This window comes from Zonotrichia leucophrys, chromosome 13 (assembly GCF_028769735.1).
Source record: "Zonotrichia leucophrys gambelii isolate GWCS_2022_RI chromosome 13, RI_Zleu_2.0, whole genome shotgun sequence".
Lineage (NCBI taxonomy): Eukaryota > Metazoa > Chordata > Aves > Passeriformes > Passerellidae > Zonotrichia > Zonotrichia leucophrys.
The window spans coordinates 14,169,746-14,196,881 of NC_088183.1; the positions used below are offsets into that span (position 1 = coordinate 14,169,746).

A 27,136-nucleotide genomic window follows, 5' to 3' on the forward strand; every position below is an offset into this window, starting at 1 on the left:
TCTGCATCCACTGCAGTGCTCTGTGGCCACGCTCAGTCTCCTTGGGATGGTGGCAGCCCATGAACACCTCAGTGCCGCAATGCGGCAGCGCCTGCGGGACTGCAGGGCTCGTGCTGCCCTCTGGGAACAAAGAGGGACGAGCCACCAGCCCCACAGTGACACGGCACTGAGGCAGCTCAGCCAAATGTAAAAGGTTCTACCAACACCTTGTAAGAGGTGGCGATGGGAATCCACAGAGAGGGAGCCGCCAGAATCCCTGGGTGCAATTTTCTCCCAACAGCAGAACCAGCGGGTCCTGCAGGCAAAATAATGCCCCTTATTGCTCTGGCCAGAGCCCACTCTGATCCCAGTGCCTCAGCTGCCCCTCACCTCCCAAGGCCATTGGCATTCCCACTGGGAGAGAGCAGCAGGAAGAGATCTTCCATAGCTCCAGTGAGAGGACAATGGCCATGGTGCGGCAAAGAACCGCAAAGGCATTCCCTGGCTTTGGACAGCAGTGGAACGAAAACAAGAAAATCTTTGAAAGAGAGAACATTTCACCTTAACTGCTGAAATTGTCTCCCCAAGGTGCAAGAGACTGAGAAGGTATTTGTGGAATAATTTTATATTCTAACGGTATGTCACGCACCTATCTGCAACTCATCCGTGCTGGAAATTAAGGCTAAAATACAGGCTAGCATAAATCCATATGAATAAATAGAGAATGTGTGATACACACATTCTGTGAATTTAAACTTGTATGTATGGGCAGTTGTTAAGGAAAAGTTACACATTTTTAGAGGAAAGAAATGCTATGGAAGAACAAAGACTACATGTAGTTTCTAGACAAGGGCAATTACGTTTCTTGGTAAAGCTGGAAAGGGATCTGCTTTCCATCAGGATTTTATTTTAATAAGGCATTAGACAGTGCTTGTGTGTACCACACAAGAAAAAGGTCAATATGTTTAAAAATGTCTATCTTTCCAATTTTTATGTTTCTCCCTAACTCCACCTACCCATAAGAAGCAGCAATACCTGCTTCTCATATCCATGCAATACAGGTAAGAAACCATAAGAATCTGAATAGCAAATACTCACAGTGTTTCATTAGCCTCCAGTCCACCGAGAAAAAGCACAAAATAAAATATACACAGAAAAAATTCGACGCGCCCATGATCTGTTCAGGAATGTTCTACAAGCGCAAGCTGTAGCTAAATAAAAGGAGTCTATTGTTCTCCGCACACGACCATTTCTCTGCATGCACCCAAAATAAGATATACCTGCCATCGTGGAGGGTCTGTTTCGGCTGGAGCGGCTCACCTGGCTCCGAACGCCCTTCCCGCGGACGGGCAGACGGGATGTCTCACGGACGGGATGGACCCAACCCTTTTAAGACACCACTGGAATTGCCCAAGGAGCCAGTAGGAAGCGTGGGTGCTGCGGGGTGGGCTCCCCCTCCCCAGAGCCCGCCCAGCCCGCAGCCGCCTCCTGCACCAGCGGGGGCTCCTGGCGGCCTCCAAGGCGGCGGCGCAGCGGTGCTGCATTGCGGCAATCCATCCATCCATCCATCCACCCATCCACGTCCTGCAACGGGGCCAAAACCAGGCATCTGCCCCACACTCCTTCTCCAGCAAAGCCCTGCTGCGCTCAGACACAACCCAACGGAGACATTGCCCAGTCTGTGCTGCTTCACCCCTCCGGCACAGCCATCAGCTGGGCTTCCATGTATTCTCATCTCTTTACCCTCAAAAAAAGCCCACTCCAAGTGACAGTCTGGTGCTTGCAGACCAAGAAGCCTCACCCCACCCAGCACTGAGAAGTCAAGGGGGATAAAAACAATTTAAAAAAGTCAACGGCACAACTGAACATTCCATCAATGGCTTTATGTAGCCATTGATGCTTTTTCAACTATGGCCAAGCTATTTTCTCTAAAACACTCTAGTAATATGGTACATCATAACAAAGGTTTCTGGATGGTCTTACAGCATTTCTAGATTTGTTTCTAAGGATGTGCAGATGTCCCAAGCATGACCATCCATCGCTTGTAAAGATTAAATCCAATGCATTCAGATTATTCACCCCAAAATAGAAATGTAATCAAAGTTTTCTAAACATAAAGAAATGTAATGCTGCTTCAAAAATATTGAACCAGTTAATAAGAAATGGGTTCATTTATGATAACTTAATAAACATAGAAATAGTGATTATTTGTCTTCCTATGACTTTGACATTATTTTTTATTTCTGTCCTAGAAGCAGCTCTTAAATTTTCTTTATTCCTAAGCCCAGGACTAGATAAGCTACATAAATAAAATCTAACTTTTTTAAAGTTTTAAATATTTATCTTATTTCTACCTTTTAAGTTTTAAAAAATATATTTCTTGATTTAACCTTAACTTTAACACGCTCTCATCATCACATATACACAGATATATACCTACATTATATGCATACCCTTTTGAACAGCAAGAAAAAAGACACTATTTGATCTTTAGATCAAAAGCAGGTTTTACCAATGCATTTTTTTTTTCTGGTGCAGATATAGTTATCTACTTCACTTCCAAGAAGTTCCAAGCTGTCTACATATTACTGATTAGATTTCTAATTTACAGGAGCATGCTATTGTCCTAGCTAAAAATACTGGGTAATGCCAGTAATATGTAATGCATAGTACCCTGGTCTCTGCAGCTACAGTTTAAGGTAAAATATCTGACATCTTGCTTCAACTGGGAGCTCAACAATCCTTGTATTCAGAGCTACCATAACAGTTTTACTCTCTCTTTCCAGGCTTCTGAGTCCTCCCTTGAACAAAGACTGGCCACAGCTCAGAGCCTTTGTCTCTGTTGTACTTAGCACAGCAGAGGGACAAAAGCAACCTCTGAGAAAGACAAACCATCTACCCCCCTACTGGTCACAAACAATGCCTTTAGCTGCACACAGAAAAGAAGAAGGGAAACAGTGATGTGTTTTGAAATGTTTTTGCATTGATCATTTTTTGCTGTTGCGTCTGAGCCCAGAGGAAGCAGGAGTTCCCACACACACCACCAGCTCCGGACCCTGCTGTTGCAGGAGGGCTGAGGACATCCCGGGATATCTGACAGTGATATCACAGGAACCTGTGGTGCACACACATGCAGCTTCCCCCAGTCACAGAGGCTGCAGTGGTGCCAGCAGAACCACATCCAGCTCCTGGAGCATCGTCATCCTGCTGCCTTGGGGAGTCATAGAAACAATGAACTGCAGATTACGGCATAAAATGACTGCTCATCCACCTTGAGCTCGTCATGTTCCCTCAGAAGCGTGTCATCGGCTCAACTTGGTCAGCAAGGAGTTTTATTCCATCCTAGCCTTCAGCTCAGCTCTTGGTTAAGGTGTTGAGCTGCACATCAGCATGAAACACACAGCTGAGTGTCCTCTGGATTGAGTCGTTCACATTCATTTGACTTTCAACAGTCAAAATGCTTGTTCTACATCTTTTGTATTACTGACGAAGAAACTGTATTAGTCAAAGGGGAGGGAGGGCAGGTCACAAGATGAGCAGAGCATGCAAATGAAACAATTAATATCATGGGAGAGAAGGTGTGCCAGAAATCTCTGTATCTCCTGGGGTTTTGCCTTTGGAATCTCTCGAAGCAGCGACTGCAGCACCAGGTTTAAACGACACAACCATAAAACTGGGCTCCCTCAAAAAGCATACTGGTCAGTGATTCATGAAACTAATAATTCTAACCTGCCACTGCTCTTATCTTGGTAAGTTCTGCAGCCTGCATGGCTCCAGGCTATTCTTAAAGGGAAAAAGCCCTCCAACCTAATGGGGCAGGGAAGGAGAATGAGCACAGCATTCAACTACTACATATGCTCCAGGAAGGGAAAAATCCATCTTTCTAAATATGTAACATAATTAGGCATCCGGACCAAGGGCTGATAGAAATGTTCATCAATTTGCAAGGACATGCCTGAAATACAGCAGGATTAGAAAAATCATTGATCAATGAATTTATGCAAATATATTCTCCCCTTAAAGAGAGAGTTACATTACATCTGTAACAGGCATCAGTGATTTTCAGAGACCCTCTCTTAGCCACTCTTATTTTGTCTCGGCTGGTCTTTGATATAAAGCCTGTCACCATGGTGCCATCTGGACAGTGTTCCTTTCACCATGCCGTACTTCCATCCTCCCATTTGTAATCTGCTGTACAACAGGGGTTATCTCAGATTTCATTTCCACATCTTGAGCAGGGACACCAGATCTCCCACGGACATGCATCACCAAATAAAAACATTTCTTATCAAGCAACCACGCATGCAGCCCATCGTCCCTCCATCAACTCATCAGGCTGATTATGCTTCTCCTTTCCCTGGGGTGCACTGGGGGGGCACTCTACTTTCTACAAGTTCACCCAAAAAAGGCATTTCTGCAGTTAATCTTATCTCTGACTATTTATGTAACTGAAACCTTGTGGTAACCACAGCCAGGTTCTCTGGGAGCCTCTCTCCTTCCCTTGCAGACAGGGATACAGGAGGCAGGAAAAATGGGAAGAGAGGAATCTAAGGGACAGCCTAACAAATAACGGAGTGAAGAGAAGGGGAAATTCCCACCTGTCTACTGATACCTCTGTACTCTGAGCACACAATTTCTCTATTGCCAAACCAACTGTTCTCTTCCTCTAGCATAACTTGATTGTGAGGCAAGCTCAACATAGAAAGCTGTGGATGCTCCTAGAAATGCCAAACTCCTTGTTTTTCACCTAATTTCACCAAGCAGGTACATACTTCAATTAACTGCCAATGGTTACTCCCTTCCATTACTTTTTATTACACTTATCATTTTTCCATGTTGACTGATGAAATAACTAAAGATTTTAAATTGCTTTTATTAATTTACATACATTTGAGCTAATATACACCCTCGGGTAAAAAAAACAACCCCAAACAAACCAACAAAAAAAACTCCCAAAACCAAAAAACCTTAGAACCCAAACCACAAAAAACATAAATAAAAAACTGCAATAATTTAAATTTCACTGTACTCAAGTATAAGTAAACTAGCTATGCACATCATTTGCAAAAAATTCTCATTTTCATTATTGTATTTAGGCATTTTGGTATCAGTTATAGGAACGTGATTTACAGAGTTCAAATTTGATCCTGATTCCCTCCACCGATTGCAATTTGCAGCAAAATAGAGGAGGAAATCACATTTGTGTGGCATTTTCAGGCTTTCATTAAGCAGTGACATCTCATATATTTAGAATTATGTCATGACTTTCGCTCCCTGTCTCTCCAGGTTGTGAAAGCAAATAAAAATCTTCTATCTAGTTAAGACATGCCCAGAATAGCATTTTGCAAATAAGTAAAACTGACTATATAACTGAGCGTTCAGCATACAGAGGCAACCCTAGGAACAATTAAACCCTGGCTGTGGCACAAAATATTGATTAATGTTCAGAAAAGTTCTTAAAAGTTTGGCATGACAAAAGGCAGTGTGCATTATAATCACACTCACACGACATCTCTATTAGAACTTGCACAGACTAAACCTTTTATCAAAGAATTGTTTATAACAGGAATATATTGAACCCAAATAAGGATGGCAGGAATAATCCCAGTTTTTACCCACTGGTCAAATGCTTGCAAAGCCTGGATGTGGCAGACAAAGCTCAGAGCTGGGGCTGCAGGCCAGGCTGGTGTGACAGACCGGCTGTGTCCCACCCAACATGGGGCCGAACTGGAGCTCAAAAACATCGGCACAGCCCTTACAGCTCTGTGGCTTTGTGGGTTTGCCATGGAGCAGGAAGAAGAGTGTGGCAGAAATATTTGGAGAGAAAAGGTTCTGCATGCAAGACAGAAGGATTTAAATTTCTCTCATTACTTTAAGATATTAGGAAAGGAAAGGTGGTGCAGGTTTATTTACCTTCATTACATTTTGCGATCAGAAGAAATTATCTTTTTAATATAATACATTTAGGGCCCATTTGGAACTGAAGTCACAAATATCTGGATGACTATACTTGCACTTTTTCATCATTACTTGTGGATGAATTTGCATAATTTTTCACACTAAGGGACCCAAAGTGGACTGGTGGATCCCTGAGCGCGTGCAGCTACGGGATCAACGGCAGTCAGTGCTCATTCATTCCAAAAGCAGGTGAAACTCAGGAGGCAGGATTTTAAACTCAGCCATATGATATGAAAGACCTACAATTAATGTGGCTAACAAGAAACAAACCCCCAAATCTTTCTGTACTAGCTCTGTACAGCAAGAACCCATTTGCCTTCTTTAACAGACCTCCTAGGATTAGCTCTTGCCATGGTAAAATCTTATGCAACAAACAGAATGTGTTCAAGCTCTGGACCCTCTGGCTATCATTATAAAGCAGAAAGGAGAAAAACAGCTTTTACAATATAATAAAAAAAAGGAAACACTCCACCTAAGTTGTCAACAGTGACTTGTAATTCTTTCTGGGCTGTCCACACAGTACAACTCCCATGCCACCACACAGTTTTCCCGTTATCCCAGAGAGACAAAACAATGACAAATAAATTAATGGGCTTTTTACTAAACTGAGTTCTGTCTCTTACTGAGAAAAATGCTTCAGCCCTCCCAGTTTAATGACAATAGTGTGCTCAGGCACCCAATATTACCAGTTTATCCAGTTTGAGCTTGTTGAACCATCTTGAAATCAATTTCTTTTATTCATGTCCCCTAAGAGACTGGAGGTGAAATTCTGAACCCTAGGAACGTGTTATCTCATATCCTTAATAATTTTGGGCATTTGGAAATAAAACCATGGACTGATTTCTAACCTACAAAGTATATGGACAGCACCTTGTCACACCACAAGAAATAGTGGCTGATCATTTTGAAGACTACACTGGGTTTTTGGTTTGGTCTTGAGGTTTTTTTAATAACCTTGAATTGTACTTTCAGCTACAGTAAAAGATATTTCTCAATAATACTGTTATTGCCAGATATTGCCACAGGACATAAGTAAAAATTAAGCAGAGCAGAGACCTTCTCCTACTAAAAAAATCTTTAATTACCAAAGGTTTCCTACCAATTTTCTTCAACTTTTCTGTGCATTTCGATGCTAACAAGTCATAAGACAGTTAGCACCTTTTGCCACTCATTTAGGGACACATGCCCATTTTCCATTTTATCGCTGTTTCAGCTGTTGCACACACTTTTCTGCATCTTGGAATGCAAGACCAGACCCATTGAAATATGTTTTATAAAAAGGGGGACACAGGAATTATGGCAACAAGAAAAAATTCCTATTTTATCAACAGATAAAAATCAAATCCTTCATGAGAATCTGTTCAGAAAATCTGAGAGAGAATGAAAAAGCCAGCCCCATCGCAGAACTACCAGGACAGGATGTTTAAGTCCATCAGTTCTGCAGGTCATTACTCAGACATTATTTTCAACTTGCCGCACGGGCAAAAACAATCAAGAGAAGTCACCAAAGCGCTTTATACTCAACATTTTTGAATCTTTTAACCCAAAACTCAGCGTCAGCAGTAGTACTCAGCACCTGCTTTGGGGTCTAGGTGGGTGAGGCCATAAAACCAGTGGCACTTTTTGTGCCATGGGGACACAGAGGCTCCTCAGCACAGAGGCGACCGAGAGCGCGAAGGCGTTGGCGGCCGCGTTCCGCGCCCCAGCTGCAGATGGAGTTCCCAGCTCCCTCACCTCGCCAATTTCTCATCTTGGGCACAAATTTCAGCCTTGTTTTCATCTCTGCCTCTGTGCTGTTAGCTGGTACAGGAAGATATTTATAACGCAAAACAAGAAAATGAGACTAGTAATGAAAACAACTTGTTGGTGAGAAGAAATAAGTCACACGGGTCATGGTGTGCTCTGCGTTTTGAAGGATAACTGCACAAAAATTCCTTTCTTTCTACTGAAGGGCTACTGAATCACCAAGCTCCTTGAAGTCATGTTTTTTTGAGGAGCTCAAGGTGAATGAAACGTGCAATCCAGAAACCAAAGTGTTTCTAAAGAAAGTATTCTTAGTTTGTTTTTTGAGCACGGCTCTGCCCTGAGTTATAGACAAAATTTAGAATTCTGTAGACAGGCTGTGTTTGAGGAGAAAAGTACAGGAATGGAAACACTGATTATCAAAAAATCACAAGATTTCACTACGATAAAGGAGAAACATTATTTGGCACTCTGGCAAACTGTTCAAACAGATAATTGGATTTATTTTTGCAAGAATCATTGAATATTTTCTACATACCGCATTATATGTTAAAATATATCTGCATAAAATACACAGTGGGTCTGAAAGGTTGAAATTTAGTTTCATTTGTTAACATTCTTTGATGGTTCAGATTGTTTTAAATTTTAACATTTATGACTGTTTTACAACTAAAGATATTATATTCTCTGGGGCATTTAGCAAATTTATTTTGGCAGAATAAATTCTCAGACTTTCTTTGAAGATAAACATGGGAAAAAATTCAGATAATGTTGGAAGTATAAAACACACATTTTGTGACTGCAAGAAAAATAAGCTTAGAAATAGATATTATCAATGTGTTTTCTCATCTTTTATAATTAATATTATTTTTCCCGTAGCAGTGTATCTGTGCTGAAAATTAAAAATGCACTAAATAACTGATTATGATCTATTTTATATATTCTCATTGCCTCATCTTTTCCCATCCATAAATAACTGGCATAGAAGCAACCAATTGAAAACAGAGAGGTAAATAAACTAATTCAGCATTTACTACAACGTGGGGAGAAGGAATGCATTCCTAGCAACTTCTGCAGAGCCTGCAGAACTCAGTATATTGCAAAAAAGGGCTCCATTTATTGTCCAGCCTATTTAGTGAAAGTTATAGCACAGTCTGCTGTCAGAGGAGGACTGATTCACTCTCTGCAGATACAGACAATCAGTCCATCAAAAGGAAAAAAAAATAAAAAAGCCAATTTTAGAGGAGTTCTTTTTTTTCCTGTCTTCCTTTCTTTCACCACACAGTAGACTTTTCAATCTGACAGACAGGTAAAATTTTGTAGTGGTAACACATTACTTTTCCTGAAAAGTGCTATTGCGATAGAATTCAAACAATACTGTTGATAACATAAGTTGCCAGGTAAGAAACTCTGCAGAAACCTTCTTCTAGCTCAACATGAACAACCCATACTATGTGATCCCCATCAGGGTCCCAGCCTGGGGGACAGAGGGGCCGTGACAGACACGGCCACCACCAGGTCCCTCAGACAGCTGAGCCTGTGCTGGCACAGAGGGCAGAGCTCCTTGGAGCATCAGCCTGAGCTGGACCCAGCCCTTGGGAACAGCCCTGTGCATCACCAGGGCGTTCAGACCCCATGGAGTGGCACAGGGCTGCCCACCCAGCCCTGCCTCCTCTCGGGACACGTCGCGACTCTGCTGAGTCTCCAGGTGCCAGCAGTGTCTGAGGCAGGTGCTTATTTCATTGATGCGCCTGCCATTTGCTGTTTCATCCCATGTAATTTAAGGGCAAGCTCTGCAGCAGCCAGGCAGGCCTCCCCTGCTGTAGGAAGGTGTGCACTGGGTCAGGGCTGCTCTCCCATTAACTCACGGTGGATGGGGAGGGTTTGAATTTTGGAGAGGTCGCGTGTCCTTCCCGTCCCCCTCCATTTCAGCTCAGAATTATGTGCTTTCACGAGTACTGACACTCGGCTTTGCAGGATTAACTTTGGGGTGACAGGGGGAAAGCTTTACAGCAGTTCATATTGTGAAAACCTATTCTAGAAAAGGTCTTTAAGTGAACAAGTTACAATTAGTAATAAGCGAATTATCTGCACAGATACCAAGTTCAGGATAATATTGGATTTACATTACAATGACAGCGCTCTAAATCTAATGTGCTGCGTCTCTGGTAGAGTCAGCTTTCACTGTCAAAACCTTTTATTCAGTCTGTGCTGCAGCTTTAACAGCCTCTGTGTAAAGTTTGTGGTACATGAAGAGCACAACGTGGTGTTATTTCAGCCCTCAGAGAAGGATCCTCCCCAAAAGCCAATGACTGCACTGAACAAGCCTGCCAAGCGCCCGTCTCTCCTCCCTCTTACACACCAAACACCTTTGAAACAGCTTTTGTCTAGGGCAGCGGTCACCTATCTCGTAATATTGCTCCCCATGAACCTGCTCCCCACGCTGTGCTCGCCATCAGGGCAGGATTCTGGCTGCAGATCACACACCGGACACGCCGGGAACGCTGCTGAACCCATCTGCTCCAGGCGGCAGCCAGCGCTGCGATCTCCGCGCTCCTCGGAGCGCACCCGGCGCCTATTGTGGTTTAATTAGCAGCACTGCCGGCCCGGGGAAGGCTGAGCCTGCACCTGCTGAGGCGGGCAGCGGGGCTGCAGAGCCCCCAGCCCCGGCAGCACTGCAGCACACAGCGCGGTGGGGACAGGCACCCCCCCACCGCCCCGGCACCAAGTGCACTCACAGGATCTCCAGGTCGCGCAGCGCTCGGAAGGCTCCATCTTCGATGCAGCTGATCTGGTTGTTGTCCAGTTGCCTGCAGAAAGGAAGGGAGAGGATGAAGGCTGGCTCGGAGCGCCAGGTTGGGGCTTCCCTGTCAGCGAGGTGTCCCTCCACCCCCTCGCAGCGCCTGCTCAGCTGCCACGCTGCTCGGGGCTGCTCAGGCTGTCTGACAGCGCTGCACGCTCCCGCACACTGAAGCCTGTCAGGTCTCAGTAAATATTAATTGCGCCTTTTTTTTTTTTTTGCCTTTTTTTTTTTTTTTTTTTTTAAGGCAGAAGGGAGTAATTTCATTACATTAGGGCATCCAATCCATTATGAGCTTTTACCGTCATGTCACTGAAACAATTTCATTAAGCTAAAGGCCTGTAAATCATTGGAGGTCACTGGGCTGCCCTCCGTGACCTCACAGAATGCCGTTTTTTCTTTTACTGGAAGTTGGAGTCCTCTGTCCTGACAGTACTAAATCTTCAGGCTTTATCTACCCAAGAGCTGTGAGAGTGCATAGGGAATATACCAATTCCAAATTAGACTCAACTAATCTAATTTTATAGTCTTTTTATTATTCTAAGCACCAAATGTCTGTGGTGGTTCGATGCCTCTCTGCATTGTTACTGGTCCCATCTGGTAGCCCTTTCTATTGAAAGATTTCTGACTAAATACAGATTCTGTCTAACTGCATCAGGGAGAGCAATCCAGTGACAAAAAGCATTATACACATGTACACTTAAAACACTATTTTGCTTCAAAACATGTAATTTAATATTTGGGTGGCGGAGTTCTCTCATTTGTCTCCCTGTATGTGCATGATTTAAATGTATTTTGCAATACATGTGGATGCAGCAAGACAGCTGCATCTGTCTCCTCTGCTTAAAAGAATTAAAGTTGCAATTTAAAATTCAGTGATTACATTTTCTGACATCTGATCCCTTAAATTTTACACTTAAAGAAATAAAATTACATATCCAGTCACATGCAAGTAAAATATCTGCATTTCATGAAAAAATAGATGCAAGCTCCTGACTATCTGTTACTGCCCTTTGCACAGCACAAACTTTGGATTCGATGAGGCAGAGACCTTTTGTACTATGTGGGTAAAGTATCTTGAATAAAGATACAAAGATTACACTGTAGTTTCTGATTTTTATGAAATATATATATATATATACAACTATAGGGAATATATTACACCCATGTATAGTAAGGTTGTATAGTTTGACCAACTACTTTCCAATTATTTGCCGTATCTAATTTTTGGCCTAAACAGACATTTGCAGCTATTTTCTTATTATACAACAATAAAGCAGAAATAGAGCAAATACAGTCCTTATGAACCCCTCTAAAGACTGAGTTTGATCTGCTAACATTGAGCATCCTGGACATGTACATCTTTGAGAACCATGGGACACTCACCCTTTGTGATGCAGTTTGTACAAATGAACATTGTATTTTTTATGAGTTAAAGTACAGGAAAACCCACTCACACTCTAAGGTCTACTAAAAACCTTAGGAACCATAAAGCCCCAACTAAGGTTTCTCATAGCATTTGCTAACTTGGGAGAACTTTGTGAATTTGGCAAAACTTCAGCAAAGTCTCCAATACTGGCAGACAGTGGGATGTACAATCCTCCAAAAGGGATTTTTCTGTGTGTAGGAGTTCATGCACAGCATATATACAGATCTGGAAAAATGTATACATACATATTTATGTTCTCTCTGTTTCTCTGACCATCTGTGAAAGATCCTAAAACCTCTCTATTTCTGACTGCTGAGAAGACTTGTCCTGATATCCCTGTTTAATTGACAAAAATTCGTGGCTCCAACAGAAGGGATGGTGCATTTTGGAGAGGAATAAACTTCAAATGAGTTAAATACAGTGCTGTCTGCATGATTAAGTATTTTACACTTAGCTTTATTAAGCAGAAGTTTGCCAGATATTAACACGATGAGGAGAATGGAGCCTCAACTTGAGAATCACCTCTCCCTCTCCTTCTACGGAAAGTACTAGATATTGCACAATTTTTATTGGAGTTATACTATGATATTGATTTTTCTGCCAAATGCACTAAAATAAGCAAATAAACCCACAGTGTGCTACTCTCAAAGCCTTCTGATTAAAGGGATTCCTTGGTGGGTATTGTATTTTTTAAAAAACTGCTGCTCTCATAGATTGATTTTTGTTGAAAAAGCATAATGACCATTTTAATCATATTTCCACAGGTCCAGTCATGCCACTGCCAACAGCCAGGTTTAGTCTGTGTGATCGATGCTCGGGATCACAGCAAGGGAAACCTCTCAATGCTCACAAGACACACACTTAGCAGGGCTATCAGTAAATAGGGAACATATTCATTAGTGATACACCCTGAATCTCTGGCCCATAACCAATTCTTCACAGTCTCGGGGCTGAAACTCACATGTTTAATGCTCCTTTGTCACAGAGCTCGTGTCTCCTGGTATCTATCACCCCAACACATTTGCATCTGCATTGAAACATGAGAATTTCTTCTCAAAAGGAAAAGAACTGCTAGTTGCCTTAAAATTAGGTTTTAAGACCCTCTGCCTCCCTATTTATTTCTCTGTGTGTAAAGATGGAAATCCTATTTCTGTGCATCTGTACAGCACCCTGGTGAGCCATTCAGTCAAGACTAGAAATCTGAGAGTTTAGACCTAAATGTCCTCCTTGCACAACAAAGTGATAAGTTTAAAGTTTTGGGGAAAGTTTAAGGGAAGTCTTATAGAAAGCCAAGGTGTCCAGCACATCCTTTTATGCTTATGAAGACAAAACAAACCCCTGTGATGTGGACTAGCAGCCAGCTCACACACTCAGTGTGGGCAGGCTGTGCATGCAGCTCCTCCAGGGGCCAAACAGACATCCCTAACATTTGTTGAGAATATCTTACTTGAATAAAATTACACATGCAGAGAAGGTAAAATTTCAACTTAAAAAAAAAGAGGGAAAAAAGCCCAATATTTCAGAACAGGTGGAACCTGCATTTCCCTGAGGAACATTGTGACACCACTCCCATCTCCCCATTGCTGCATCCTGAACAGAGCACTCAGGCACACAGAGCACAGGTCAGCTTCCTGAGACACACCTCACCTGCTCCAGGCTTACAGGGGAATTTTTAAAAATGGTCTTGGGCTGCAGAAGCCTTGGTTCAGGTTTAAATGGCACCTCTGTTTGTCAGCACTCATAGCCTTTCTAGAAAATCTTTTCCTTGAGATTGCAAACGGGTTTTTACGCACATAGTGGTGCAACATGCTGGTGCTAAAAGGTCAGACAACACAAACTCACATTTAAGAGGCAATTTTAAAAATACATGGACAAAATCACTTTTCATACCTGCATTGACTCTGCCTTTTGAAGGAATACAGCACTGGGCACAGACTTGATCTAAACCTACCAAGTGATTTGACTGCCTCTGACCAAAAAACATCCCTCACAGAGAAACACTGAGCTGCTGAAGGATGAATGAATCCACAGTAACTGAGCTGTGTGACACTTCCAAATTTTGCTGGGTTGCACAGAGAGCTAACTTTGATTTGGGCTGAAGCGTTTGGGTGAAATGCTGAATCTGTCACGCACCAGACACAAAGCAGCGAAGCTGAGCAGCCCCAGATCCCAGAGCTGGGCTGGGTGATGCTGCCGGAGCAGGGCAGCTGAGATCCCAGCTGGGACAGCCAGCAGCTCCCCTGGGATTGAATTATCCCCCCTGAGCCACCCTGGGGGCTGCAGGGATCCCTGAGCTCCGTGACAGGCAATTAGCAACCAGACAATGCCGGCAGAGAACGACAGCAGCACCACAGACCCCAGAGAGCAGAGCAAAGCACTCGAGCAAGGAAAATATTGAATGGGCAAATGGGATTTAGGTGGAGTGTGACACAGAAAAATGCTTATAAACAATCCAAGAATTTATAAAAGTCTTTGGAGGAAAAGACATCTTTCATGTGGCAGAGCTGTAATACATGAAGCCATATGTATTACTGCAATTTGGCTCTAATGTGGACTCAATAACTACTCTCAATTTTTATTGAAAAGCAGGAAAATTATGTGAGTACATTATATGCAACTGATGGATAAAACTTAGAATTGATGTTTTAAAGGAAAAAAAAACTTAGCCACAAATCACCTTCCTAAGAAATGAGAAATAACGCTGCATCCTAACAGATTTATATCACAGGAGAATCTATGGCTTGGCTAAAATGCCACTTTAAATGTATAAAACACTTTTTCCCTGACAGTGCAACTCTGCTTATCCATTTAGACTGGTGCATTATCTATCATAAATAAGAGTTAAATTTCAAGTAGTATTTAGAAGGAATAGGGTTTTACAAGGTTGATATTCTTTTGCCATTTGAAATAATCCGTGAAATACCAAGCCTTCAAGGTTTTGCTCACAACAATAAGGAATATTTAATTTTCAAATGCATTTAAGAAATAAAAATCCCCAGCAACAAAGCTGACAAATTTTATCATGTAACTATTTAAAGATTTTTTTTTAAATTACAGAAATATTCTAAAACAAAAAAGAATTACATTCATGCGGGGTGAAATTTACCAAAACTGAAATATTCTATTTTTTAAAATTAACATTAAAAAATTTCTGTTTAAAACCCAAAACATATGTATTACTAGCAAGATTTCTTCACAGCCCACCAACTATATAAGAGAATTCAGCATTTTTCCTGCAATTTGCCACACTCACACTCACAAAGAAGAGGCCTTTCAAGCATCAACATTTAACAATAACGGACTTTATAACCAGTGTTTTGTACGCTATTCAGTAAGGGATTTTTTTTTCCATTCTCAAACACTACCAAGGCCACTGCAGAGCTCAAGTGCTAATCTATTTTTTAATTATCCTGTGACAGTAGTTAAATTACTATAACCTCTTTCTATATTTTGCCCAAAATCTAGTTAAATATTTAAATAAAAGCCAGTATTAATGACTACTGCAATATATACTGTTCAAATTTCTTTCTCATATTTCACATTTAGCATAAAAAAGCAGTGTTATCATAGTTGCATATTTAAGGTTTACTGTTACTGATATAAAATTACTGTTATAGCTTGTATCTACACTTGCAGATAAACAGGCAGGTGCTATTTCCTCATTGAGGAAAGACTTGCATTTTTAACCAGATATATGCATGTAAGGAATTGTAATATATACTTATTTAAAGGAATTTGAAATATATTTAAAGGAAATTCTATCGTGATTTCACAGGAAGGTAAATGCACCATAAATTATTTTTATGAAACATATATATATATTACAGAATCATTTTTAGAATGAATTCATTTTGCTAATTATATCTTCAAAAGAACCCCTGTTTGGACAATATTTTCCCTTTCCATTTCATTTTTCATATTGTTTCTAATACACACTTGCTGGTTCTACGTCATCACTTTCCTGTAAAGTTTGCACTCTAGTATTTAAGTTTTTCTATAACCTGTAAGAATCTGAAAGACACTCTAAAACATTTACTGCCCTTACGTGACTTCAAGAATATGAAAATATCTGAGGAAAGCGACGCCAACACATCTATTTAAAATTTCTCACATACCAAACTAAAGTCCTTATCCTTGTATTAATTGATGAGGAAGCCCCAATAAATGGGGAAAGATGGTGCTTTGAGGTAATGTTAAATTCAATTAAATCGAAATAATGTGAAGTTCTTTCAAAGTAGCTTTTAGTGCATTTTTTTCTCATTTAATTTTTACTCTTTATTTTTCACTGAAGTCACTCTATAAGAGCTTGCTTATATTAGAAAATATAAAAGACTGATACAGCTGCTGTGATCGAGCTGCAATCTCACTCTGAAATTTTTACAAGTGTTTCAAAATTCCTGGGTTTTTTTTGGTTCCCAAGGATGCAGTTTTGCCAAAAGCTGTGGTTGAGGCTTTGTGCAGAAACAGCTCATCTGCCTGAGATAATTGGGCAGACTCATATTCTCTCCCTTCAGTTTTCATACCCAACCTCTGCTGCCAGATTGTTAAATTCAAGGAGGGAGGAATATCTGATTTGAAGGGGAAGAATTGCTTATGAATAATTATTCTGCAGACTATTCAAAATTACTAAGTATTTACTCTGAGTGTTTGTACTACATTAACTCACAAATCAAAACGCTGCTGTCACAAAATAACCAAAATATCAGCTTAAAGCAAAACTTGAGTGACAAACAAACATGGAGACTCCTCCTGCTACAAGGACAAATATACACAAACACAAGATTTCCTTTCAATATCAGGTGCTTTAGAACATTTTTTTTTCTTTTTTTAACTCTCTCTGGTTGCTGATGTAACAAATAGTGCATACCAAGCACAGAAATGGCTGTCTCCATAGCAATTGGGGCAGGTTTTGCTGTTTCCCTAGTTACTCTTGACTGATAACCATCTGTTGTTCTCCTCTGCCACAGCCCCAAAGGGGAAAAGGGGAAGAAAAGAGAAAGATAAAATGGGTGTTTGAGAAAATGAAAGTTACTTACTGTGGTGTTTTTTACAGTTTTTGAAGGTTTGCACTTATTTAAATTATTTATTGTTACGTTGACAAGTGTCAAACACCACACGTAAAGGAAAGTTCTAGTTCAGAATGTTACTAACCAGTGACCTTATTAACCAGAAATCATACCAGGGAATCAGATTAGGAATATTAATAGGAAATCAAATCATTAGCAACGGTATTATGAAACTGGAAAATCTGAAAGCGAGGCACAGAAATATCCGCAGTTGTTAAAAGGAAATAAAGAGCAGACATTTGCCATGTGCACGGAGCACATGGAGGAGGAGGTGCAGGTGGTTCCATCCCCCCAGCTGCTGCAGGTGGAGCAGGAGCTGAGCATTCCAGCCCTGGGCTCTGCTCATCTGGGGCTGTGGTTCCAGCCCAGCCTGAGCCCCTGCTCCTCTCGGGTGTTTCTGCCAGGGAAGGGGGCACAGCATGGGGAGGCTGCAGCTGCCCCATCCTGAGCCCAGCACTGCAGCAGCACTGAACTCACCCAGAATCTGAGCCCTGTGGGCAAGGCCAGGGCTTGCACTGGCTCCTGCACCATCGTGGCATCCCTTCTGGGCAGCTAACAGCACAGAAATCCATCCCATTCATTCCCAAGGCAAAACAAACAAACCCCACAGGGGAGCTGGTACCGCCCATCAGTGCAGCAGCATCTGTAGCTATGATATTTTCTGAAAAATCCTTTCCTTAGGATTTTTTCTCCTGAGAAGCTGGGAGGCCTCAGGAACAAAATGTGAACATTGGTGATCTGCTGCTGTGGAATGCAACAGGTGCATCTGTGATTGGTCTCATGTGGTTGTTTGTAATTAATGGCCAATCACAGTCAGCTGGCTTGGACGCTCTGTCCAAAACACAAGCTTTTGTTATCATTCCTTCTTTTTCTATTCTTAGCCAGCCTTCTGATGAAATCCTTTCTTCTATTCTTTTAGTATAGTTTTAATGTAATATATATCATAAAATAATAAATCAAGCCTTCTGAAACATGGAGTCAGATCCTCATCTCTTCCCTCATCCTCAGACCCCTGCAAACACCGTCACAAGCATCAGCTGGGATTGGGGTTTTGTCCTTAAACTCATTCTGTACTACAACAGATTCATTACAGAACCAAAACTTAAAAAAAAAAAAAAAAAAGAGACCCAAAATGCTCCATCCCTTCCTATTAAAAAGTGTATCAATTGTCAAAGACAGACAAAATTTGTTTGGAGCCTTTGGCATTTTTAGAACGGGCTCAGCAGGACAGAGGGCTGCAGGGAACTCTCCAGTGTGACACAGCAAGGCTGGGCTGGTGCTCTGCTGGCTCCTGGAGAGATGTTTTGGGCATGGGTGACATCCCTGCTGCCTGGGGACACCACTGCAGGTGGAGCTGCCCCTGAGCCCAGCCCATGCCAGGGCACTGAGCTCACTGTGAGATGGTTTAACAGGGACACCGAGCAAAAAACCTGGTAATTCTGGTGGTGCTCCTTGCTGACACATGCTTTTGTTAAAAAACATACAAAACTCAGGTTTGAGAGGAGAATGAAGGCTCTCCTGCCTTTGAGAAGCTTGGACTTGACCAGCAAACATGAAAACATGGTGGGGCACAGAGGCTGTGGCAGAGCAGGGAAGGTGAACGTGCCCAGGGCAAGTGCCTGGTGTTTACATGGTTAGGGGGATGACAGAGCAAAAGGAAATCTGGACATTCAATCTCCAGACATCTGTGCCCTCTGAAATCCCATATCACATTAGATTAATGCTATCACCTGCAGTCATACAATCACCTGGGATATGTTCTTGTAACTCTCAGGATAAAAATTAGGAGGAAGCAATACCAAACTACTAAATATTGCAATACCAAACCACTAAATATTGGGAGTGTCTGCCTTGCTGCATAGCTGGTAAATTTAGGCAAAACAGTTGATTTTTTGTTTGTTTGTTTTGGTAATTTTTTTGCTTCTGTAATTACAAAATTAATACAAAAACTCATGGATACTATCCAGTTAACATCTTGCAGTTATAAATGGTAGTTTCTTAGTATAACACACCAATAAGTTTTCAGTCAAAGCCTGTTTTATCAGACTTTTTTTTAAAAAATACAAAAATGGCCAGTTAAAGCTGGAGAAGGAATCACAGTTCTAAATATCTCCATATCCCATTTTGGATTGGGGGACTTTTCTCAACATGGTCCTGCTCAGTTCCTCAACCAACTCCCACAGCCACTGGAGAACACTTAACAAATCACGTATTTCAAGATGCTGCATTAATTTTAAATCATCCTGATAGGGATTTCCAGCACTGACCATGCTTAACACAGGCTCAGAAGTTTTCTAAGGGCTTCCAAATCAGGCCATTTCATGTTTAACACAGCTGTGGGTTCATATGAACCACACAGATGAATATAAGTGGCATCTCCAGATGAAAAGCAGGGTTGGAGGGTGTGCTTCCAGGATTTTGCTTTGTTTTACTCTTTTTCTTCTATACTGATCAGACAACAGCAGCTTGATTTTGAGACATGGAATTTATCCCCTTCTAGTAATTTCTGTTGTAAAATCAGCCACTGACAAACTCACCAAGAAAAAACAAACAAACAAAAAAAAGAGTGTTTTGAATTACTTTAAGACAAAGAGGCATTAGGCTTAGTTACAGTTCTGTGCTGTTCACTGATGACCTGCCTGGGTATTATCAGAAGTTTTGTTCTTAACACAAAAATGCTTCTAATGGCATGCAGCTGCAAATCCTGACTCCTAACCCTTTCTGTGCTTTGCTGGTTGGTTTCTCAGGCCAGCTGAGGAAGAGCAGCACCACAAGTACCCGACATAACAACAGCCCTGTTGCCTCTTACTGATACAAAGCAGGGCTGGCAATGGCTGCAAAAACCACTGAAATTTGTTTTCCAGCGGTTGCTTCAATGCATATGCAAAGCCCTGATCCTGTGATTTTAAGTCTTTATATTTGCCATTTGTTAGCATCACATCCCATTTTGCAAGTCAGAGCTGTGGCTGACTTGTAACCAGTTCTAGATAAGATTATGGGTGAGTTTAGATGAATTGGTGCTGAGGGTGGGAGAGACACACTGGAATTCAGCCTGAACCTCACAAGCCTTTACAGCACTTACATCAAACTTCATTCTCACTACTCAAGGCAATGAATTCAAGTTCCCCATCCAGAGTCCCACTGAAACAACTTTTACAGTCTGCCTGTGTACCTCATTGCCCCAAATTTGCTTGTTCTGCATGATTTCAAACAAATAAATTAACAAAATACATGCTTTGGGTTACTGCATTACCTGCTTATGCTACAAAAACTGTAATTAAAGGGTGAAATCTCGCTGTGAGCTTTTATTTGCTGATTTATATTTGTACTTAGTTTATAAAAATAGCACTCTGCACTTTTTCTGAGCACTCTGTGTCCTTATATAAGTAATTTTGGCAGTTACATATACATGTACTTATATATGAGTAAGCAAATAACACTTCCCTTAGACTAAGTGGCAAAGGATTCCTATAAGCACTAAAATCTGCTATTCTGTCACAGACAAGTCCTGAGTAGGCCAACCTGCAGCTGATTCCTCATTATCTCCATTCCTGAGGTCCACTCATAGACATGGAGTGTTTGTTGGGCAGCTGGACATGAACGTGAAGACCTATTCTTCTTCCCTGAGTAGCTGTCCATATCCAAATTAATCACCCTATGACTTATTTCTGAAGCTGTCACACCAGCTCTGCCTCTGTGACTTGTGTTCCCCTTTGCATCTGTGTCTTGTGTTCCCCTCTGCCACACACACCAGGTCTAGAACCCTTCCCAAACTCACCTATGCTGTCAGTGAAACACCTGCACATAATTAAGGCCTAAAACACTTAAAAAGAACTAACCAGAAAAAGAAGTGTTTGGAAAGATAACCAGTTTCCAGAACAAAAAAGAGGAAATCTTTCAAAAAAGTAAAACAAAACCTCAAAAATATTGTAGGAACCAAAATAAGTAAGATACCTGATAGATTAAATGGGAATCAAAACCAATGTTCTTCTTGGTTATCTAGGCACCTAATAATTACATCAGTTTTAAAATACTTTGGAAAGTGCTCTGGAATTAACACCAAACTGGATCAGAGTTGACAAAAAAAGCCATTTCCATTTTGCTTTCCTGTTTTCAAGGCAGCCAAATTCGCATCATCTGTGAATGTTTGTCACCCGAGGTAAGGACAGCAATCCACCCTGCAGATTGTTGTTTACAAGCACTTTGCAACAAATGTTCTATTTGAACACCCATATGAACCAGAAGCACCCAATATGTTTGGATGACTACATTCAGTTTTTGTTAGCAGATCTGCAGCTTCCCAAACAATGTTTTACCAAATCAATGTGGCACTGCCACTTATTCCTGAGGAACATGGCATGGAGCATATGTGACAGCTCTTGTGCATGTGCACCAGGGAGTTTCTTTCCACCTACGTGTAACCATAGGTCTGCTTCTTTTGATTCATAAAAACAAATGGCATCCATCTATTTTTGGCTTTTATGGGACGGCTGTGGCATTTGAGTCCCCCACCCTTTAATATATTTATTCCTCCTCCCCAGAGCTGTCAGCAGCACCATGAGGTTTTACAGAATTTTAGGAACTGAACTCATGTCTTCCAATTCCATTGACCTATAAATTTCCAAATTAAGATGTTCTTCTCTAGCCTTGGGACAGGTGTAATACTAATATAAAACATGGAGCAATGACATGATAGAAATTGATACGTTTTGTTGATTGCAATCTGTTTTTATGTGTTTTACCCCACATCTAATAGATAACCAGTGATTACCTTAATGAAATAATACTCTCACAAGAACCAACAGCTTTCACATCAGAATGCATGGGCGTTTCCTTTTTTTTAAATAAACAAAAACCAGGAGATGCTGCAATAAGGTAGAAAAATCATAAAGGCTTCATAAAACCAAGCCTGCTCCCCCAAAACAGCGCCTGGGAAAGTTTATCTGAATTTCTCTCTGACCAGACTGTCAGCATCCACATGCAGGAGGGAGAGTTTACATTAAAAAGGCTGAACACAGAGATCATTATTGATGTTATTATTGCCACAAAGTACCTTTAAAAATATACAGGTAAAGGATGTAGAACAGCACTGGTGTTTTACTGAGCTTGAAAGGAAAAGTCATCAAATCCCTGCTGGTATATCCTCACATGAGCTTAATTCTTGGGGAGAGCTGAAAAGCAGATTGCAGGTGCTGGGGTTCCCCAGCTTTCCTTGTGGATTGCCAAAATCCTGGAGGGAAAAACTGTTGGGCAAAGAAAAACTCAACCTGGGAGCTGAAACATCACAGAGCAGAGACCCCAGTACCAAGGGACAACCCTAATCTCCAAAACAACACACAGTGCAAGAGCAGGAGAACAGGTCACCTCCAAAGGGATTTATTCCATCTTGCAGGAGATTTGAGCAACTTAAAACTCTGTACTTTATCTATACATGCAGGACTTGTAATGAATGTAAGTGTGAAAGAATTATTTCATCAAAAACTGGTAAAAACAGCATCCTGAGATAACTGCATGCCCAATTTAAAATGAAAAATATGGATAGAAGATGGCTTACTGTTACACTAAGGTTACTATTATTAAATATTTTTTTCACTTCTGATATCAACAGAAAATGCTGTAAAGGTAGGTTTATGTACAGAATTTCCTAGAAGGTACATACTTCAATATTTTTCTCTGCAAATTTTACTTTTAAATTTTTTTAAGAAAAGTATTTCCTTTTGAAATCATTAAAACAACCTTCAACTAATCCTAGACATTGGGATTTCTTAAATATAAATGTTTACATTCTGAAATGTTTATTCACATTTACTCACTAGTCACTGAATAAGGACTCTACAAGCTTTACAAACTTGAAGCCACTATCAAAGAATCTTAAAAATTAACTTATCCAGATGAATTTGAAATTTCCTTGCTAGGTGGTTTATATTTTATGGGTATTTTTCCTGACATTAGTCCATAAATACATTCATAAAGAGACACCTGCTTCCTCTGCCAGAATTGTTGTGACAAAAAGGAGCCACATGCAAGAAAACTTGGACTCCCAGGCAGGACCAGGCAGCAAGTTTGGATCACAAGATCCCACCATTTACCTCACCTGACCCTTCAGACAAAACCTCAAAAACCTCATTCATACTGAGACGTGGCAGCACTGAAATAAAACAGCCAGAAAAAAACCCTGCCCCATTTTTTTTCTTTTTTGCAATCAAAGCAACAATTTTTTTTTTTTTTGTAAGTAGGTAAAGAGGATACCTGAACAATTGGCTTCACAGGACATTTCTCCCATCCTTCTCAGTCCCTGTCCTGAGAGCTCTGCTTGTTGCCCAACTTATTGTGAAGGGCTGGCTGCTCCCCCCCTGCCTGATCATTAACCCTTAATTATGTTTTCAGCTGCTCCTCAGCAAGGGAGAGCTCCACATCTCTGAAAAATCAGTGAGAGCTGCAGGCAGAGAGCTAAAACCAAACTAAAAATCCACCCCCAACAACAACCCCCGGCTCAAATGGCTCAGATAATTGTGAGTCCCTCTTACTCAGTGAATTATTCCAGGCAAACCACTTGACCTCTTTGCAGCAGTCATCTTCCCTCTAAGACTGGGCTTAAAAGCAGGACCTAATCAATAGCTGTTGCTGCATATGACCCGAGTTTAAGCATATAAATTAAATACTAAATAAAGTAGGTTCAAGGGTGAAACTCACATATAAGGCTACTAAAGGGTCACACAAAAAAAGGGGGAAAAAAGTCAATCTCATTTCTAAAGGTAATTTTCACAGCAGAAAGCTCCATTTCCCACCCCATGCCACAAAATGCCATTTTTAAATGTGTATGAGAGAGCCCTGTTCTGCAGGATGCTTTATGCTGGGCTCGTGGAAATGCAGCAAGAACTGCTTATGGGCATCTTAATGTAAATCATTTGCCTTAAGATTTCTTGTGCACCACATCACAGTTTTATACAGTCCATTATCTCTTTAAATGAGTTAAATTCTAGGGTTGAGAGGTTTGGTTTTGGGTTGGGGATTTTCTGAGGGTTTTTTTTGAAAAGCACCACTCTATATTCCGGCATTAAGGTATCATGACTGCCTTATAAGCAACTTGTGATTGACAGGATATTGATAAAGAATTTATATAGGGAAATAATACTGATTGTTCATTCATGAAACTCTGCTGTTCCTTCAAATAAACAATTCCAAAACCCCTTGTTTTCCCTAGTCAAACAAGGGAAAGGAAGAAGAATCCTAAGTGTGAAAATGCACCTTGGACAAGCTGTGTATGCACATTACCACAGTGCTACTGTGCTGCTCAATGGGTTGGAAAAATAACTCCAAAAAGAGCTTTAAAAAAACCCACAAAAGACTGGAGGAGAGGTTACTTCCTCATGAAGATGGAATCCTCTCATTTGTTTCTTTGACATTTATGGGACTACCAAAGGGTAAACAAAAGCAAAATTAGATCCCACAGGCCTTTGGTAGGAAAAAAAAGAGTGGAGGGAAATGATATTCAGCAGCAGAAATCAGCTGTACAAATGAGACCATCATCTCACAGCCTTTTCCACTGCTGCTGCCTCCGCTCCCCCTGTGTCATCTGCTCTTAAACAAAAGGGGTTTTATTCTTGCCTACCTCAAAGCTATTATACTAAAGCCATTCTCAGATTTGCACCTAGATAATCAACTTTATTTCTATTAATCTCATAGCAGATATCTGACTGCCTGAGAATTCCCTCTGTGCTTTGCTCAGATTTAGATCCTTATTTTATAGAGGAAGAAAGCACTGCAAATGCAAGCAAAAACACTGGTGGTTTCTTTGAATAAAATTAAAATCCTCCATAGGATTTTCTTAATGTCCATGCAGGATTTACATGACCTGAGCTTCTTTTGAGGACATTTTTAAGTGATGCAGCAACTGAGCTGTTTAAAAGGACTGTGTAACATCCCTTGCTGTACAAACACAGTGAGCATATGTTCATATAAAAACAATTTGTGATGGAAAAACTCTACACTACAGCTATACCATGACAGTTTAATATTTTTCTTTCAAGGCATATCAATTTTGTATTGAATTGAATTGCAGGTGGCTTTGTTTTTCTACACTTTATCTCATGGAGCCACCAAACTGCAGGATAGCAAAGTCATGGAGCAGAGTGAATCACTGAATGAGAAATGCAATCATTCCCTTCTGGGCTCTAAATGTGGCAAGAAGCTGCACAGGCTTGTTTGAAATAGAGAGCTCTGCTCTCACACAGAAAGCTGCAGCTGAGGTGAGGGCTTGGGTCAGGAAAAAAGCTGCAGCTGAGGTGAGAGTTGGGGTCAAAAGCAGGGGGACATCCTGCTGACCTCATTTTGTGGTCAAGGAAGAGTGGTGCAGGAAATCTAGTCCCCCAATCAATTACTGAAATTAATTTTTGAGCCTAAGTCATTGCCTTCTGGGAAAACAAGGGTCCATTTACTCACCTGCTTTGCATAGTGTTTGTACCACTTTTTAAAATTAAGTTAGATCGAAAAGGATAATTGTGTTATCTAGAGAAAGTGATGCAGGATGAATTAAGAACTCAAGTTTTATTCATACAATCACACAATGGCTTGGGTTGGAAAGGACCTTACAGATCACTGAGATCCATCTCCCCTGCCATAGGCAGGGACCCCTTAAAAAGCACAGCAAACCAGGCACAGTTACCTGTTCACAAAATCAAATATCAGAATTGAATCCCAGTGAGATGGAAAAACAACTGGAGACCCCAGAAACCCATTTTCAAGGCAGAAAGGCAAACAGCAAGTGGCTCTTGAGAAGAGCTGCTGAGCAGGAGATCAGCACTGCTGCAGACCATCTCCCTTGGGAATCTCCATGGGCACAGAACTGGAGCTGCCCTGGCATTCCCAGCACAGCCTGGCACACCAAACCCACCCCAAACTCCTTTTCCTCCCCAGAAACAGGAATTTGTCACACTGGCCAAAGAGCTGAAGCCAAGCGCAGGGGGAGAGAAAAGAAGAGTGGAAAAAAAAGACAACTCAAGCTGTGGTTTTAACTTTGTCCAGCTGGGAAGGTCAAGTGGAAAAGGCAAACTTTGTTCTGCTGGTGGACAGTATTTACAACCCCCCTTTGTCCATGGAGTCTGCACTAAAATGATATTGCTGTGCTGTTTTGGCTGGAGACTGCACACACTGACCCCTCCGTGGCCAGCACAGCACCAGAATAATTTCATACAAAAGGTTTGCATTAAATGTAATGAAGCAAATGACAAAATCAATAAACCTGGAATGGTGTGGCTATCATAAAAATGATGTAAATTCAGAGTTCACTCTGGTTATGAAGCTATTTATATTCATAATTAAAACCAGTACTATCTCTTTTTTTAGAATAAAACTTCCTTTTGACAATCTTAGACGAATGCTACAGGAAATCTTCAACAAATGTATTCAAAATTAAGGCATGGCACAAAGACAGCATAAATTACACAAAGATAAACTGTAGGCATAGGTTAGCCTAAACACGTACGTAATAAAGAAAATTTGATTTCATACTTTTTCAACCGATGTCACATCCCATTTTAATCAAGTTTTATATCAAAAGGACAGTAAGGATACCACATAGCCTGTTTTTAAATCAAGGTATTTTCTGGAGTTTGTTTCTGTCAGAGAGACTCTTGTAAGTCTATTAAAACAGAAAAGAGCCAAATCTGCTATTCATTACTCTTCATACAAAGGCAGTGCTGCAGCAATGGGTGCTGCATCAGAATGTATCTGTGCTTCATTAGGATAAAAGAATGACGAGCCCAGAAAGCAGCAAGCAGAGCTCAGTGAAATAAGTAAGCAGATAAGTAATCTCTGGAAATAGCAATAGTCACCCAGACTTTTTGTAGCAGATTTCAAACCCCAGATAATGGGTCTCATTCAGGATTAGGGATGAGGTTTTCTTTTATCAAACTCTGGACCCTGGAGCTTGTGATCTTGTTTAAAAAATTCCACCAGTGTCCCACTTAAGTAAGTGAGCTATATACAATTTAAACCTCCAGACTCCCATATTTTACCTAATGGAAGAGAAATTGCAAAGGTGACCACCAAGCCTGAGGTTCTAACACACAAAGGCTGGACTTCTTCAGTCTCCTGAAAAATCCTTTGGATTTTTCCAAAGGATCCAAAGGATTCCCATCCCTGTATCAGCTGTTTTGTGTT

General features: G+C 41.0%; 1 protein-coding gene across 3 annotated transcripts in view; it reads right to left on the reverse strand.

Annotated features, from left to right (window-relative positions):
• Positions 1–27,136, reverse strand: part of SLIT3 (slit guidance ligand 3) — a 482,576-nt gene that overhangs the window by 204,983 nt on the left and 250,457 nt on the right. For 2 of the 3 annotated variants that reach the window (XM_064724717.1, XM_064724718.1), the window contains one exon: positions 10,419–10,490. In XM_064724717.1, coding sequence (XP_064580787.1) covers positions 10,419–10,490 — 72 coding nt within the window. Of the gene's footprint in view, positions 1–10,418; positions 10,491–23,224; positions 23,317–27,136 lie in introns of those variants that run through there. The other variant, XM_064724719.1, reaches the window with a different exon arrangement.